Source organism: Podarcis liolepis (assembly GCF_965112155.1).
Source record: "Podarcis liolepis genome assembly, chromosome: 10".
NCBI classification, from domain to species: Eukaryota; Metazoa; Chordata; class Lepidosauria; order Squamata; family Lacertidae; genus Podarcis; species Podarcis liolepis.
This window is the reverse complement of record NC_139562.1, coordinates 72,532,537-72,550,361: the sequence shown is the minus strand read 5'-3', so window position 1 is coordinate 72,550,361 and position 17,825 is coordinate 72,532,537. Positions and strand designations below refer to the sequence as shown.

Here is a 17,825-nt window from a genome sequence, read left to right as displayed (position 1 = left end):
TTCCTTTCTCCCCACAAGGAGAATGTCCATATCCTGCAGAACAAGGCAGTGCCTGCGGTCACCCATGTTATCCTCAGAGCCATCCTGTGAGATAGGCTTGGTTCAGGGACTATCCCAAGGGCACCTGGTGACTTCATGGTCAGGGAGGAATTTCAACCTGGTCTCCCGAGTTCCAGTCCAACCCTCTTCAACAGACTACATGGCTCTAAAATGCAAGTGTTCTTGCATAGAAAGGCAAGTCCCTCCTTGCTTTGAAATGTGCCAGGCTCTCTGGAATTTGACCATTGGCATCTACCAGTTAACCCAGCTAGCTGGGATAAGAGGTATGAAGGATGCCCATTTCCTATTGATTTATCTTGTCAGACAACTGGGGTTGAGACTCCTGCATAAGATACATTCTCTTAAAGGAGGAGAAGAGGGAGCACCAACATTTTTCTTACACAGGGACAGGTGGACTTCAGGTTTGTATGGCCTTTAAAACAACAACAAGAACAATAACTACTAATATCTTAGTGGTCTACTAATACATTTTACATTTCGAAAAGAAAGATGTGTATAATTAGGACCTCTTAATGTTAGGTCATAACATTAAGACATCTTTTGTTTGATGATTCCAAGCACTGAGAACACAAGAAGCACCTTTCTGGACCAGACCAAACTCCAGAGTGATCCAACACTCTCCCATGAGAATCCCAATAGCCCTGCAGAAACCAGAGACTGGCCAGTCGTCCAGCCACAGGGATGGCAATCCTACTTTTCAGAGTGCTGCTGATTCTTCCTCTGAAGTTTGACTTGCCTGCCCAAAGTGGCCAGTGGAGGGCTGGCTGGATCCAGTTACCCATCCCTGGTGCATGCAGATAATGTGACACCATAAAGTAAGTTGTTTTGCATGATTTTAAAGCTTCCAGTTATATTATGCTGTAATATCCTGCTAACTGAACCTCACACATTTTATAATACTTTATGTTGCCATAAGGACACCATTGAGATGCTCCTTACCTCAAACTTAAGTCTGAAAAACACAAAACATCAAACCAGGTAGGTGTGGAATCTGTAGAACTTACTGGCAGGATCTCAAAGGTCTGCAGTGTCCCACTATTTAGAGTTATCGTCTCAGAGTCAACAGAAGCTGCAGGGGAATCTGCAGAAGCTATGGGAGCAAGAGGGAGAAACATACTCTATTTATTTATGAATGAATGAATGAATGAATAATATATACCGAGAGAGAGCGCTCTAGGTGTATTTAACTGATAGACAATCACATAATTTAGTATTGAAAAAGAAAGGCCACACTGGACTGCCAGGACAACGAAACAGTTAGTGGGCATCTTAACGGTTTGTTTGCCATAAATAAGCCTCTCTAAGTGTTGTGATCCTTCAGCTGGGAAACACTAATTTTTTTACTACCAATTACCGTATTTTTCGCCCTATAGGACGCACTTTTTCCCCTCCAAAAATGAAGGGGAAATCTGGGTGCGTCCTATGGGGCGAATGCAGGCTTTCGCCGAAGCTTGGAGAGCGAGAGGGGTCTTTGCGCACCGACCCCTCTTGCTCTCCAGGCTTCAGGAAGACACCCGCAGCCTAGGCAGCCCTGCGGGAGGTTCCGCAGGGCTGTCTAGGCTGCGGATAGCAGCCTGCCGCCCGGCGCCCTGAAGCAGAGCGCCCCTCGCGCCGGGCAGACATCGGCCAGCCCCACAAGCTTGGGGGACAGCAGGGAGGCGCAGCGCCGCCATCCCGCTGTTCCTCAACCTGTTTCAGTTTCCCCGACCTGGTTTTGGGGGGGGGAAATAAGGGAAATTTTTTCCCCTTTATTTCCCCCCAAAAAAACTAGGTGCGTCCTATGGGACAGAGCGTCCTATGGGACGAAAAATACGGTACATTGGGAAAACAGTTGATAAATATACATATGATAACTACACAGAGATTAATTAAAACTTAAAACGAGCATTTTCAACACAAACACCCCCCACCCCCGGCAGGCTCTCACGGTGGGTGTCACCAAATCTCATGGCTCACTTTCACTGTGGGGTCAGTCTGAAGTGGCCCAAAGAGGCCCCCAACTCCTGAATGGTTTTGGTCTGCTGCTCAACATGGAGAGGAGGTATCACTACTTACACACGAGTAGCATACTAAGAAATACAGATATAAAATCTCATTGCCGTGGAAAAAAGCAGGGGCATGTGTGTCAATACATGAACTGTATGGAAAAAGGGTGCCTTCCTTGTTTATGATTCTCTTCCTCCACACTGCTCTGAGCAGCTTATGTATGGTTCAGAGACAAGGCCAAATCTGCTTAGTTTCAGTAGAGGAAATCACTCCGGCGTCTTCAGGCTATTTTGTGAGCAGCAGCAACAGTCTTCCTTTGTTCAGCCTGCAGGAATGCGGGTGAAGTAGCTGGCCTTCAACCTCAATTTTCTGCATTCTTCCAAAGGTGCTGGCTGCATGCACTGTCCTTTGCTGGATGAAATCTTCAGTGCTTAAATAGATTATATCCAATATAATGTGCTGTGCAGCAGCTATAAAACAATCAGGTGCTCTAGTACTTTCTGTATGTTCACTTTTTACATTAGCTGCCTGGAAAGCAATACTGAGAGGGCAGGATCCCCCCCCCCCATTTAATAAATTAAAAAAATCACTGGCAGTGCTGCATTTGCTTCCCTCCTCTGCCTTCTTCCCGTATCACTCTTAGAATCCCCTGCAACTTTATCCCAAAGGGTGGGGTGGGTGGGGTACAAACCCCCCACTAGCAACCCCCACCGTCTTAGAAGCTACCAGCGTGGCATAACATAGCCATGAAATCCACTGCCTTCCTTACCAGGAGCAGACACAGGGCCGCACTAACCACAGCAAACCAAAGGCCATTTCCTTTTCCTCCCTGAACGCAAGAAGCCTGCCCAACTTTTCACATTCTCATGGCTATAGTTATGGTTACCCATATTCACTGCTTGCGCCACGTGAATGGCGATGGCGCATAAACCATGATGTACATACTGTGTTCTGTCTTTGCTGCATATGCATGTTATGTATGGGGTAGCCTACAGGCCAACTTCTTGCCAGACCAAAGAGAGATCCTCTTCTCTCTGAAAATCAGGAAACCCCTTGATGTGAGGAAGGGCAATGATCGGAGGAGGAGGAACAAGGGAGGGATCAGAGGGACTTACAGACATGGGTAATCTGAACTGGAATCTGCAAAGCTGCCATGGGGCTCGGAGAATTGCCTGAATTCTCATCCAAGCGAGCCACTCGAATCTGCACGTGCTGAACCCCAGAACTGGAATGAGCATTTGGCAACCCAGGTACAGGTTTCGTCTCTGAAAGCTGGTGCCCTGCAGCGTTCGTCTGGCTTTCGTGAAGCTGTTTCAGACCTTTTATAAGAACTGAAATGGGGAAACAAAGGGGTCACTCGGAATGTTACTAGACGCAAAAGACAGAGAGAAGTGTTTGGAATAAAGCTGTGTGTATGACAAGAGTTCAAACCTCAGGAGAACTTTATTAAAACTAATTCCCTGCAAAAAAACCTCTTGAGTAAAGAGCTTCGTGCATCAGGCAAATCAAAATGAAAAAGACCTAGTCTTCCTAATGTCAGAGGCAAGCACATCTATCAGTCTGCCCACATCCTCTTCCTGAACTGTTTGCAAATAAGATGGGGAACCTTTCTTCAGAAGACTCTCACCGCTGCAAAACTAGACGGGGATCCCATCTTTGGCTTTACTGGGGAAAGGGGAAGGAGGAGGGTCACTCACTTTTAGGAACGGCCAGGGCTGGGCATGCAAGCCAACTCCATTCTCTTCTTTCTCTTTCTCCTCTTCATGCCCACTCAGTCACTCACCCACAGAGCAGAGAGCCACACCGCCTGAAGCCCAGACAGTACAATGGCAGGTAGGCTAGGAGCCTCAAAGGCACCCAAAGGCAAAAGTCCTGGCTAACCCCCACCAAGCTATGGCACTGGGGAGTGGCAGACTTCTTTTGACAACCTGAGAGACAAGAGAGTCACCACCCTGCTATGGGTAGGGTCCAACATTTGTCATAGTCACAAGTACACCCATTGAAAGTTAGATGTCCCTCAATATCTATTTATGTATTTAAATTTGTTATTTGCCTTATTCTAATTACTTTGTATGTATGCATGAGTGTGTGTTCATGCGCTATTTTTAAGGAAACAAACTTTATGAAAATGTATACATGCAATATTCATTTAAATAAGGAGAAGTTTAACTAACACAAAAACCTCAAAACACTACAATCTCAGTCCTAGATGTCAAGAGCCAGCCTAAAATAAAGATTTCACTTTATGCCTTTGCTTTTTCAAAGTTTTTAGTTGCATTTTGTAACCTGTGTCAGGACCACTGAAACTGAAGAAAGGCAATAAAAAAACCAAATGAGTCAACACAGGAACTAATAAAAAAATATTAATACCTTATCTTAGAAAACAAGGATGGCTGGGGAGATAACTGCACAAAACAGCCTTAGGACAACTGCACAGGTTATTCAAAGCTCCTATCTGCCTAGTCCTCAACACGCTTCTCCAGTAGTCTTCTGTTGTTCCTGTTTCCTGCATGAAGTCTTCTCCCTCCTCTTTTGGGAAAGCTACACCTATTAGTAGCAGCAATCCTGGAGGTAGAACCTCTACAAAAGTTGAAGGTTTGAATCTCACCTTTGTAATGAACTCTAAGAAAAATGTAGCCTCCAATCTGAAAATTTGGGGAGAATAATGAACTACCTCAAAAGACTGTGGAAAGGATTACAAGACATGGAAATCAGGTGGAGCACTCTTAAGGGCTATGCAAGCGCTGTTATTTCCTACTTTCTTCTACCCTCCCAGCAAACAAACAGCAAGCAGGTAAGGTAACCCTTTAATACTTTACCAGGAAACGAAACCTCTTTGTGGTTTGCGATCTGCCTTTTGATCGTCCACCATTTACTACGAAGCCACTGGGGTGAGCGCACACTGCTCCATCCTTCGGCCAGCAGATCCCAGTTGATATCATTTTCATCAGATACTTCTAGCTCTGCTATTCTGACAGGATTACATGGGAAAGAAGTGTGTGTTAGAGAAGGCAGCTTCCAGCGCAGAGGGAATGTTATGTAGCTCCTGCTTTAATCAGATTTAGTAAGACTGCACAGCAACAAATGGAACGTGGTCTCAAGAGTGATTCCCGGTGGACTGTGGTCAACATCACAGAAGCCTCCTTTTGGGCAGCGTCACTGGAGGCCGAAAGCCTGAAAAGGCTGAGGGAGTGAATGGCTTAAACCCCGACAAGAGCCTCTCCAGCATTCCGTCCTGCAGGGGCAAACCAGACATCTCGGAAGTCCACAAGCAGAGTCTGAGGGTAATCACTCTCACTCACTCACTCACACACAGATTTGATCTCCTGCATCTAGTATTCAGGGGCAGGCTACCTCTAAGTCTGAAGGTAGCAGCATATAACCATCATGACTAGTAACTATAGGCAGCCTTAGTGTCCAAGGATTTCTCTTTTCCTCTCAAAGCTTACATTGTCAGCTGCCTGCAGTGTAACTGCCCAGTGTGGTGAAGCAGAAAAACCTTGGAGGATTTAAAGCAGAGACTGGGCGACCATCTGTCATGGATGCTCTTGCTGAGATCCCTGCATTGCAGGGGGCTGGACTAGATGACCCTTGGTGCCCCTTCCAAATCTATGATTCTATAATTTCAATCTTTATACTTTCATAGCAAGAAGATTAAAGTATCTGGGAACAAGGAATGCAGCGGCCATTGTTAAAGAGTTGCCTAAGGTATTAAATCAAAGTGACAGAGGTGTTGATCTTGTCTTTTTAAATTCCCCCCAGCCCTGCTGCCTCATCCCTGGATGTGCTTTCCAAGAAAATGGCACAACCTCAGGATTAGGTTTATTTCATCTTCTTTAGTCCACTCGGTGCCTCCACTTTGTTTCCAGTTTAGGTAGTTGAGCCATTTGGAACGGCACTGCTTCTCAGACCGCGTCCCGACTCGCTCTGCCACAGCAGCCCAAGACACTCCTTGCGTGACAATGTCCCCAGGCTCTGTGCTGGTTAATTCATGTACCACTTCTGCCAGTCTCTTTTCTTCTTCTTCTGTCCACTTCCCTGAAGGGGGAAAAAAGTAGGGAACAATACATGGCAATGAAAAGCACAGTTTCCCTTAAAAATAAAAAATTAGATGTATATATGGCCTATCCTTCAAGCTCAAAGTGGCAGGCAGACGACTCTCCCCATTTTATCCTCACAACCATCCTGTGATGTACATTATGCTGAGAAACAGTCACTATCCCAAGGTTACCCAGTGAGCTTTACAGCTCCTTGGGGATCTGAACAAGCGTCTCCCAGACCCTAATCCTGCACTCTAACCACTATACCACACTGGCTTGGGCCCTTTTTTTCTTATCTATCTCTGTCTGACTCCAGCAATCCCTCTACACCTTCAGGTTCTTAAACTGCTCTGACCTCTCCCATGGCCTATTCGAGAGAAATGTGCTTTTAGAAGCCTGGTAATGGGCTGGAGGCTCCCTGTATCACATCTACAATTTAGCCAACCTTCTATAGAGGTATATTTGTTGTAGCATTTGCAAACATGCAAAAGGTTCTTTCAACATTTTAAGAATGGGCAGTAAAGGGATAGAAGAAGTTTAGTACAAGAACCAATATATGTGCATTGAAAAGTGTAAAGTCCTAAATTATATGTGCTGTTTGTCTCTGAGGTAGGGCCAGAGCCATTACCGCCAAGGGTGTTTCAAACCACAGAGGAAGCTCACGGGATATGGGTGATTCCCACACAAACGTTGGTGGACTTGGGGAAGAATATGCACTAGATGCTGCTGCCCAGAGTCCCTGAAACAGGAACATCTGACCCTTCTTCAGGGAGGAAGGACAGGATATAAATTAAACAATTTCCTCTCCCTGTCCTCCAAAAGTTTGAATCAATTATTTAGCTATTTAGTAATGACAGAACAAATTTCTAAAGCAATCCTGAGATGTACAGTCTTGAAGATGATGAGATACACTTTCTGCAAGTCAATTGTGCATCCATTGGGAATGCCAATTGTTGTAATACTTGTACCTGTATTGCAGGTGTCCTTCATCAGCCTGCACCGGTCTTTTACTGAAGAAGCACTTCTTCCGAGGGCAGCTCCAATAGTTGCCCAGTCATTGCCGTGCTTTATCCGTAGCCTAAACGGAACAAGTGTATTCAGCATGGTGTGCAAAGCATTTCAGTTGTATATATTTATTGGTTTACGTCCTGCCCATCCTCTATAGGAGCCCAGGGGGTGGGGGTGCTAACTATATATAAATATAACCCACTTAAAATAATTAAGAATCAGGGCGTTTCCGGATGGGGGCTTATTCTGGCTAATGGTTTGTTCAGTTTTGGGTTTTTGATGAGCATGCTGGTAGAACAGCACAAAATAAAAAATGAAATCACATTCTTAAAACAAGCACAAATCTGTAGATCAAATGAATACATCAACATAGCCAGATCACCCCTCAAGGAATGGCTGTGTATAGGGGGCCTATTTAGCAATCCCATTTAAACAACCACCTCTACATCTCAAACTGTCTGTAATGATCAAATAATTGATTACTTCATATTTTATCTTTAACCTGCTTTGGAATTCTGTTCTCTGACAACACATACAGACATCAAACCATTCTAAAACCGATTTCCCTGAAATGCTGCACTCACAGTAGCCAAAGAACGACAAAGAATAGTGCTTAAGGACATGTGAATCCCTGCACTCCACAGTGAGTTTACTCTGAAGCCTCACAGGACACCCTGTGAGGTCTAGAACCCAAAGCTTACATTAAACTCCTTTTTTGGAGAAGGGAAGTTGAACATATTTTCAGCCAACCATCACTGTATTTATTGTATGTGAGCATACAGAATCTTACCCTTAGTTCTGTATTATTGTATTTCACAACTGAGTGCATTGCTGCATTTCATTTTGAAATGACTAGCTGGTCATGTCCTTTGACTACTGCTTTGGAATCTGTAGCATTGAAGGGTTTTCCTCCCATTATATTTCGAATAAAGACCATTGCATCTGGTAATGCAGCCAAAGATAATAGGTACCAATTTCAAAGGATGTTAGGGTTCTTATCGGATATCATGGGGCCTCGATTACACAGGAAGGTGTTCACATGTCCTTAAGCACTATTCTATGTCGTTCTTAGGCCACTGCTACTAGCAAGGAATGGGGAAAGAAAGAGACACTGGAGATGTAGTGTGAAATCGCAGAGAGCGCCAAAAGCTGTGGAAGAGATCAATGAAGCACTTGCAGCTTAGTTATTTGCTCCACACAAAAAAGAGAGCCTGCCCTGAAAGCTTAATGCAATTGCAAAAAGGACTTGGGAATGCTCACTTTGAATGCCCAGTCCTGTTATTCCTTGCCTGTGTCTTCCCCTTCCGCAAACTACACTGTGGCTCCTCTTAAAAGAAGCTGGTGCTTGGCAAATGGTAACCTAAGGAGCCCGAGTAAATTCATGGGCCTTTGGCTGCCAACTGCACACAACTTTGGGGAAAGAGAACTGAAGGTTCTTCCAAACTGTTCACAAAACACTGATTAATGCAAAATAAAACTTACTCCTTGAGCTTTTCAATTTCATCAGGAGTGTACCTGTGAAATATACAAACAGCACATTTAATTAACAGACACACATAGAATTTCTTTCAATTTCTTGAATTCCCCTCATTAGGACTCAGCACAGCACACAATATGTAACATTATTCACAAAGGCAAATATAATTGCAACTTTCAGAATAAAGTAGAATTTCAAAGTGCAATATGCCATACTGGATTGTTACCAACACTAACCTGATGTTAAGGCACAGAAGAGAAAGCAATTGTTATAGTCTTTGACAAGGTTCTTAAGTTCTGTAGGATTCTCTACCCATAATGAGCAGACATACCAAATGGTCATTAATCTTGCCAATGTATTATTCAAAACTAGTCCCATGTGCCCAGTGTCATGATTAAAGATGAAAATCCATGTATGTGCTTAGATACAGCTTCTGAAGTGAGCAGAAAAATAATGTAACTATTGGTGAAAGGTAAAGGTACCCTTGACCGTTAGGTCCATTTGTGGATGACTCTGGGGTTGTGGCGCTCATCTCGCTTTATTGGCCGAGGGAGCCGGCGTACAACCTCCAGGTCATGTGGCCAGCATGACGTAAGCCGCTTCTGGTGAACCAGAGCAGCGCACGGAAACACCGTTTACCTTCCTGCCGGAGAGGTACCTATTTATCTACTTGCACTTTGACGTGCTTTTGAACTGCTAGGTTGGCAGGAGCTGGGACCGAGAAATGGGAGCTCACCCCATCGCGGGGATTCAAACTGCTGACCTTCTGATCAGCAAGCCCTAGGCTCTGTGGTTTAGACCACAGTGCCACCCATTGTGTTGGTATAAACTACCAATTATTCATCTATTTGGGCATACGATAAAAAGCAGCACTGATAACCCTTATCTTGAGCCAAAAGGCCCAGGAGTTCCACACACGTCCCCACCATGCAGTTGTACACATGAAGGGGTCCAGGAGCCAGTCTTGGGCTCATGTACCTCTCCACTATGGAGAACCTCGTATCTGATCAAGAATCTGAGTGCAGTTTGTCCAACACACAGTGGATACACATACATATGGGTGTGAAGTCCTACACAGAATCATAGACTTGTAGGGTCGGAAGGGACTCCAATGGTTATCTAGTCCAACCCCCTGCAATGCAGCAATCTCAACACATGCTCCCCCACCCAATTTGAAACCATGACGGACCCAGCTCAGCTTTGCAAATATACTAGCAGTTTTATTGCTGCAGCAATGGCAATGTTGCATGACTCATTCCCATGGCTCTACCACAAGCAGAGTTCAAGTATCATATGAGACTGTCAACTTACTAATGGTGAACATTAAGCAAGTGCTTAATTTGGAGAAATGTACTCCTCCAAGGCTTCATGGCTCAACATTGTTTTTCCCACCTTGATTCTTCTGGCCCTACATAACATGGTGCTAGGACTTAAAAGGGCCCCCAGGCCATTCTTAACCCTTCTCATACCGTTTGGTCAAATGTTAGGAGGTTTCATACTTGCCAACGTGGTTTCGATCATCATACATGCGAAGTACTCGTCTATAAACAGCAAAGAGAGGCCGGTTCAGACCCCATGCAATAGTCCTGTAGAAATCTTTCCTTTCATCCTTTGACATCTCAAAGATGATTTCAGTGGCATCTTTTATTCCACGTGCCTAGTCACATCAAGATTTGGACGACAAATTTAAGTTTCCCAACATCTTACAATAGATCAAGCCTGATACTTTATTAACAAGCTCTGCAAAACTATGTATTGAATGTTGAAAATGTGACCAAATGACTTTTTATCATTAGCTATTCAAAAATAAATAAATATGACTATAAATGCCCTGTTTCTATTCAAAATTTGGAAAACAAGTTACAATGCATTTAAATTGAAATCAAATTTGGGAAAACATGAACTTAAAAAAAAAAGTGATGCAGGAGATCCCAAGTGAGTGGACTTGTTCTCTTTACGTTTTATAAACAAACGGTCAGGAGAAAGGTTCTGTACCTGTGCTTCATGTTGGTTTTTGTTAACTTGCATATATATGGTCGTTTAAGGTTCTAAATGCCCATTTACAAAGATGCTCATATAACTAATATTATTTTTTCAGTACCTGAGCTCAGCAAAGTTAAATATATCAGACCAGTTTGCAAATCATGATAAGCCACAGTTAATGGCTTAACATGAACAAGAAGAACACTTGTCTACATTCAGTAACCATGGCTTACTTTAAGGTGCAAACTGGTGAAAGCCTAAAAAAGAAGTCTGTCTAAACTGGTCGTTAAACAAACTAAGAAAACAGTAAGTAAGGGAAGTTGTTTGCAATGACTATCCCTGGATGCAAGGCTTGGGATATTACAATACAGTGGTACCTCAGGTTAAGAACTTAATTTGTTCTGGAGGTCCGTTCTTAACCTGAAACTGTTCTTAGCCTGAGGTACCACTTTAGCTTAATGGGCCTCCCGCTGCCACACGATTTCTGTTCTCATCCTCAAGCAAAGTTCTTAACCCGAGGTACTATTCTGGGTTAGCGGAGTCTGTAACCTGAAGCGTATGTAACCTGAAGTGTATGTAACCCGAGGTACCACTGTATCCTATCTTAGGATCCACTGGTTTATTACAACCAATAACCCCTTGAACAAACAGAGGACTCTACAGTCACCCATTTATTTATTTAAGATATTTATATACTGCTTGTCAAATGAACCTCACAAAAGTGGTTTACATAAAAACTTTAAAACAAGCCTAGGTTAAAAATGGTAAAAAAGCAAAGAGCTACAAGGTACCAAAATGTTTTTTGAAAGCTACACCTTCCCATTCCTCAAGGCATGATGGTTCTTGGGTAGACAAAACATCTTATCATGGTGAGATTGCAAATACTGATAAAGTGACACAAAGAAAACTGGCTGCATTCTATAAATTGTGGCAGATTAGAACAGAACAAGATCTCTGTTGGATCTCTGTGACAACACTGCAGAAAGTAATAAGAAAATGAAACGACAGAGGAATTTAAAAAGTTGCTTGGAAGAGAACTAAGGCTGCTTAGAGAGTAGAGGCTGCTTGTAATTCTCCCTCCACATGTTCCTTCTTCGCCTATGGCTGACGATGACCAGCAATTTATTACAATGTTATGCTAAAGCTTTAAAAAGCCTTTTTGAAAAACTTAAATTCTGAGGCAAAGCAGGCCTACTAAAAATATTGTCTATCAAAATAATTGTACATTTCTCCCTAATGTGTACTTTCAAAGGACTGAAATTATTCAAAGGCTGTTTGAGGATGCTGTTAAAATATTAACATTAATAGCTTGTATCAAGATCCTGCGCAAGTGAAAGGCCCCTTAGCCAATGGCACTTTCCCCATTCGGCTACTGAAACCAGTAGGTTAATTGAATGCATCAAACCTTCAAATAGCGTTCTATGTTGCTCATGAGAATGTCTATTTCTTCTTTCGACCACATTCCCTGCTTCCATTTATGACCTTAGAAAATGGAGAAGACACTATCACGCAAATTGCACATCACTGGAAGTACTCAGCATTAGGAAGAACAGCTAGGTAAGCCAGTGAAGAAATCAGGAAGCAAATTTCCATTACTAGCCAAAGGAAAAAAAGGCTAAACAGGGCAGTAAATTAAACAGCATAACCTTCCCCATCATTCTCCAAGCAGGTGCCATGTGGAACAGCATTACATCTGTAGTCCTGATTCCAACAAACACTTATCAACAGGCTTATCACATACACACACAACATCTTCAGAAAAATAAATCCTATATGTAGAGAAAATGGAAGCGTCTAACATCAATGGATTGTGCCTAGTACTTGTAAATAAGAAGCCTCCAACGTTGCCAAACAGCAGCAAAGGAGTAAAAAGGCTGAAACCAATGCAACAGAAGGTATAAAATTCCATTTGCTTACGCGAGTCAAATATAAATCAAATTTAGTATGTTATCCCTGAATGATTATAATGAAGCATATGGCCATTCTGTATCAAAGCAATCCTACAAAAATTCTTGTGTATTTGCCGTATATGATAAATGCTTGTGATGCCCAAGAGTACTTGAAATAAATAAAAAAATTGTCCAGTAGCACCTTAGAGACCAACTAAGTTTGTTCTGGGTATGCCCACGTCAATTGATGTCACATCAAAACGTAACAGACATAGAGATAAGCAGGAGAATGTGAATTTACCTTTGTTTGTTAATGAATCCTTATCCTCTTTGGTTGTAAACCAGGCCTGACTAACTGCCGACACTTCTTCATTGCCTAGAGAAGAGATTTCATCCAGTTGTTCATTCTGGAGAATCTGGGAAAGGTAAAATAAAAAAGGAGATCTCCAAATTGACATTTGCTCTCATGAAGTCCTTAAGAATCATGAATTAAGGATGATGCAGCCACCTCACAAGCACTTGCATTCTGAATTATTTCACACTGAAATCCCCACGGATTATGTTGAATCAAACATGCAACCTTAAGCATTACATTTATTCTGCCTGGGATGAGGAACCCTCGGCCCTCCTGATATTGTTGGACAACCACCCTCATCATCCCCAAGATTTAGGCCACACTGGTTAGAGGAAGAAGATGGAACATGCAGTCTTAGGGTGGGATTCACCCACGGGAGCCCTGGGCAAGGACTTCTGCTGGCCCAGCATGGCTTTCCCCGCTCGCCCCCTGAAATTGAAGAGCCCACAGAACAGTGCATGGGGAAGGAGAGGGGCAACTGTTCCATCCGGCATTTTATAGTTTATCTTATTGCACACCACTTTAGTAGCAGCTGGCTGCTTATAAACCTGCAACTAAATAAATAACGAAGCAGTACCTGGATCTGAGTCACAGTCCCTTCGTTGACCTCATTGTCAGCTACCTCAGTGGTAGCTGTCATAGTCACCTCAAAGCTCTGGTCACTTTCTGAAACTTAAGAATATGCAAAATGTAAAATTAGCACAGCACCTGCATCTCTGTTGCAACCTATGGCATACATTAAGGCTGTAATCCTGCGAGTAAGCCTCACACTGAATATTGTGCGATGTATTTCCGAGTAAGCATGCTTCTGCTTTAAAAATAATCTTATGTAGCAAGATCCTAATATCCCACCAAGACCAGAGGGTCTCATTTTCCCCTCTCCTACATGCAGGGTGAGGTCTGTGCTCCCTAAATGATCTCCCACTGGGGTCATGCCTCCTTGCCAGCTGCTCCTCAAACTACAAGACACTCATTTAATATCTTTGTGCAGCTCACAGAAAGAAGTCCAACTACAGACCATTTGTCATCACACATGGGCATCACCCTCTTGCCTTCTTGCCACTTCAATGCCCTATCTGAAACTAAACCACCCCTCACCTGCAGAAGCAAGGCCCATATTCCTACAAGTCCTTTTCTGAACTGGACTCCGGATTGCATTCCTTCAGCCTTCCATGAGCAGTGACCGACTTACTTGGAACGGCAACCACAGAAATGCATGGAGTCGTGTCATCAAGACTCTGGTCATCTTCAGATGATAAGCAAAGCCTTTTATGTGGAGGTTCGACACTGTCTTCCGATTCTACTTCATCTGCCTCTAAACACACACACAGAAAAAAATGGTGTGAATGAAACTTAAAAGGAAAGCTTGCTGAGCACTTTCCCACTGCTTAAATGCTTTTTGCAAGTACGGTACCTTCCATATCAGCATTTCCCAACCTGTGGCTTGAAAAATATTCATAGTTTGTTATATATAAAATTGCTTGAGTAACTATGCTTTTAGAATAAATGTTTAAAGCTTCTGAAGCAGGTATCCTGCTGTTAGATGGTATTCTTACATACCTATGAACACAACTGCAAATAACTTTGTAAGTACTATAAATACTTCAATAAATTCCACATTAATAGAGGCATCAAGTATATGTCTGCTTGGATGTCTCAAACAATGCTTCTAAAACAGGCACAAACCTGCAATTAAAATGCATAAAACCAATGGCTGCTAAACACGGAAGACCAAAATTCATGTGACAATAAATGGATGGAACACCACAGCAAATGAATTTGAGCTAGTGGGTCACCATACCCAAAAAAGATGAGAACCGCTGTTCTATATAGCAATGTGACTGAGACTCCGGTGGACAATACTTTAATCAACACTGTACACATCATTAAAATAATTATTTACAACTTTTAAACTCTGAATGAAAAGGGTATACCATTTAGCTGTTCTAAAGAAATAAGGAACAGTTTCTCCTCACTCCCCAATGTACTGGTTTGTGGAACTCCAATGGATGTTACACATCACACTATGCACATTAGGTAAGTGAAACAATGAGTTGATATTTAAAAGAAACCCAAATGGAAGCTTTGTTGAAAAGGCCATGCTATACAGTGGTACCTCGGTTTTCGAACAGCTTAGTTCCTGAACAACTTGGAACTCGAATGCTGCAAAAGTCAGTGTTCCGGTTTGTGAACTTTGCTTTGGAAGCTGAATGTGCTCCTGAGCTTCTGTTTTCACTGTTGCGCTGCTAATTTGCGTCCCCCCCCCATTGTAATCAAAGCCTTCCATTTCCTATTGCAGTGTTCTGAGGTGATATTTGGAGCTTATATTTGGTGCTATGGTTTTTGCTATTTTTTGCGTTTTTGTGACTGTGGCTTGTTCTTTGTTTTATGATTGATTGATTGTGTGACTGCGGAAATGGATAAAAGCCCCCCCCCCCCATGCAAACAATGACTATCATCAGTGCAGGCAAGAAATTTATTTTTAAAATTTTTTATCATCTACAATACTGTCTTATTTCTTTTATAGGACAGTACATTCATTATTGCTTTCATTTTATGCATCAATGGTCTCATTAGATAGTAAAATTCGTGTTAAATTGCTGTTATAGGGGTTGTTTTTAAAAGTCTGGAATGGATTCATCCGTTTTGCATTACTTTCTATGGGAAAGCACGCCTTGGTTTTGGAACACTTTGGTTTTGGAACAGACTTCTGGAACGGATTAAGTTTGAGAACCAAGGTACCAATGTATAGTGAAGAGTTTATCAGACTGAAAACTTGTGCAGAAATCTATATACATTTGGGTAATTTCCACAATACTGGTCTACAATCCTTTGTTCATGAAACCCTTTGTATGCTAACTTCTAAGCTAAGAAATCCAAGACCGATTCTAGCATAAATCCGGTCATGTGCCAGGCATGTTGGGTCTTGCCATTGCTCTGCACCTTCTGAGAACACAACATACAAAACCCAGAAGCAGGGGCGCTTTCTTAGCAGAGGGCAAGCTGTCTCTGAAGGAAGGACGGCAGCTCAGTGGAGCACACATGGTCCAAATGCGAATCCCTGCCATCTACAGCTTTAAAGGATCAGGTGATGGAGAAGATCTCTGCACAGACTCTGGAGTCACTGCCAGTCAGAGAAGCCAAAACTTGGATAGACGAAGAAACAGTCTGACCTGGTATAAGGCAGCTTCCGAAAGGGAACCAGGGCTGATCTTTGCATCTAGAAGCTGCTGAAAAGCTTCCAGGGAACCCTAAAGATCCTCAGCAGTTTGAAAACCACTGTTCTAGAGCAAAAATCCCACAGGAAAATCTGCTCTACCTAAACTGCAATACACAAATATCCAAAGGAAATAATATTAAACAGATCCCATCCTACTTTGTTTGTTGGTTAACTATAATTTGAAATAATATGGAGAAAGCATACAGTCAAATAACAGTTGTCTATACCATCCTGAGGGCAGTGAAGAATAAGGTTTCCTTCAGTGTCTTGGGTCAAAGTCACAGAATTCACGGTTTCTACTGTCACTGTGTCAGATTCTTCTTTAACTGTGCTCATACTCAAATCTGAACGAGAACAGATCACAGATTAGTAATGTTTAAATGACCACACCTGTTTTGAGTCTGTAAGCTGTCTATTATCCCAGAATCAACATGATCTCATGTGCTGCTTAAATCCTGGGTACAGAAAACATGCCTGCCAGGTAGAACCACCACACTATAGCCAAGGCACAGACCTGGCTAAGAGAGCCACAGCCACTACCATTGTGGTGGAGGACAACGAACTCAGAGCACGCATCCAGTAGCCCATCACAGCATTGGGCACCTGGAACTCGTAGCTGGAAACACTCGTCATGTCTGGGTATGGCACAGAGATACGCCATGCTTACTCTCAATGCAGCCCTAACTATGTCTGTGTAGAAGTATTCCCAGGTAAGTGGGGTTAGGATCGCAGCCCAAACCTCTAAAGGTCTTAACCACACAAAAGAGGAAGGGAAGGAAATGAGGCACAACAGAGAAAGAAACTCTGGACAAAGTACAAAGAGACACATTTCTGGCCTAAAAAAGGAGCCTCCCCCCCCCCACTGCACAGTCTGATTAGGTGAAACCTCTTCTTATTTGCCATGGGCAACCAGGTGAGCAGCAGTGCTTAAACCTTGGAATGCTGAGTAGAACTTTCATGAACCATAAAAAATATATCATACAGAATAGAAAGCAGGTAGCTGTGTTCTCAAAACTCCTTTTGGAGCCCCACCCCAAGTCACCCTTAGTTTTCTCCCAGGAACCAAGAGCTGCTGAATAGAGGGCACTTCAATATTGCAAATGCATCTGACCACAAGTCTCATTTGGAAGGGGACTGAACACGAGTTAGTGCAACAGGACTGCTTGAGGTTCCCCGATTACATAACTGCAGAACACGAGATATTGCTGTCCCCGGCACCTCCATTTCCTCGTATCCAGAAATGCAAGAAGGGCCTTTACTCTTGCCAGAGGTTTGGCTCTGCCCTCGCCGGTTCTGGAAGTGGGAAAGTCCCGTATGCTCAGAGACTGTGCCTGCCCATTAGGGGAAAGAGGAATCCCTGAACACTTACTTTTTAGATCTCCTTTTTACGATGAGGCACATAGAGATACCATTGGCCCCCATCTAGTGAGGCTTGCTGACCTTCCGGGCAAGCCTAAACTAAATTTTCTCCTCTTAGGCAAAGATCAAAAAATGACCCAGATGGTCACCAGATTCTGCGCGCAGATTTGTAGGCGTAGAACACCCCCTGGAACAAATAGATCGCTGGGAAAACTGCCATAGCCGGCCTCCTGGGCGTCCCAGAGGCAATCTGCGTGTTAGTTTAACCTTAGGTCTTTTTGTGTTCATGCAACTATTTTAATTTTAATCTATAAGCTGTTATTGTATATTGTTTTAAATGTCTATTTCATTCTTGTGAAAGCAGTCTCAGTTGTGCTTCTTGAACTGGTCTTTGACTGTAATAATAAATTATTATTATTACAGCAGTTAGCACATAATTGTGCTTGCC

The 17,825-nt window shown here is 43.0% G+C and overlaps 1 protein-coding gene across 3 annotated transcripts in view; it reads right to left on the bottom strand.

Annotated features, from left to right (window-relative positions):
- The window catches only part of DMTF1 (cyclin D binding myb like transcription factor 1), a 30,815-nt gene that overhangs the window by 5,689 nt on the left and 7,301 nt on the right, over positions 1–17,825 (bottom strand). Inside the window, exons 2-13 of one of the 3 annotated variants that reach the window (XM_083464166.1) lie at positions 16,246–16,362; positions 13,991–14,113; positions 13,376–13,470; positions 12,745–12,859; positions 11,960–12,036; positions 10,071–10,228; positions 8,577–8,609; positions 7,055–7,164; positions 5,856–6,084; positions 4,866–5,017; positions 3,162–3,377; positions 1,065–1,150 (exon numbers count right to left, since the gene is read on the bottom strand). In XM_083464166.1, coding sequence (XP_083320292.1) covers positions 1,065–1,150; positions 3,162–3,377; positions 4,866–5,017; positions 5,856–6,084; positions 7,055–7,164; positions 8,577–8,609; positions 10,071–10,228; positions 11,960–12,036; positions 12,745–12,859; positions 13,376–13,470; positions 13,991–14,113; positions 16,246–16,354 — 1,503 coding nt within the window. In that variant the 5' untranslated portion in view covers positions 16,355–16,362. Of the gene's footprint in view, positions 1–1,064; positions 1,151–3,161; positions 3,378–4,865; positions 5,018–5,855; positions 6,085–7,054; positions 7,165–8,576; positions 8,610–10,070; positions 10,229–11,959; positions 12,037–12,744; positions 12,860–13,375; positions 13,471–13,990; positions 14,114–16,222; positions 16,363–17,825 lie in introns of all 3 variants that reach the window. The other 2 variants (XM_083464167.1, XM_083464168.1) reach the window with 2 other exon arrangements.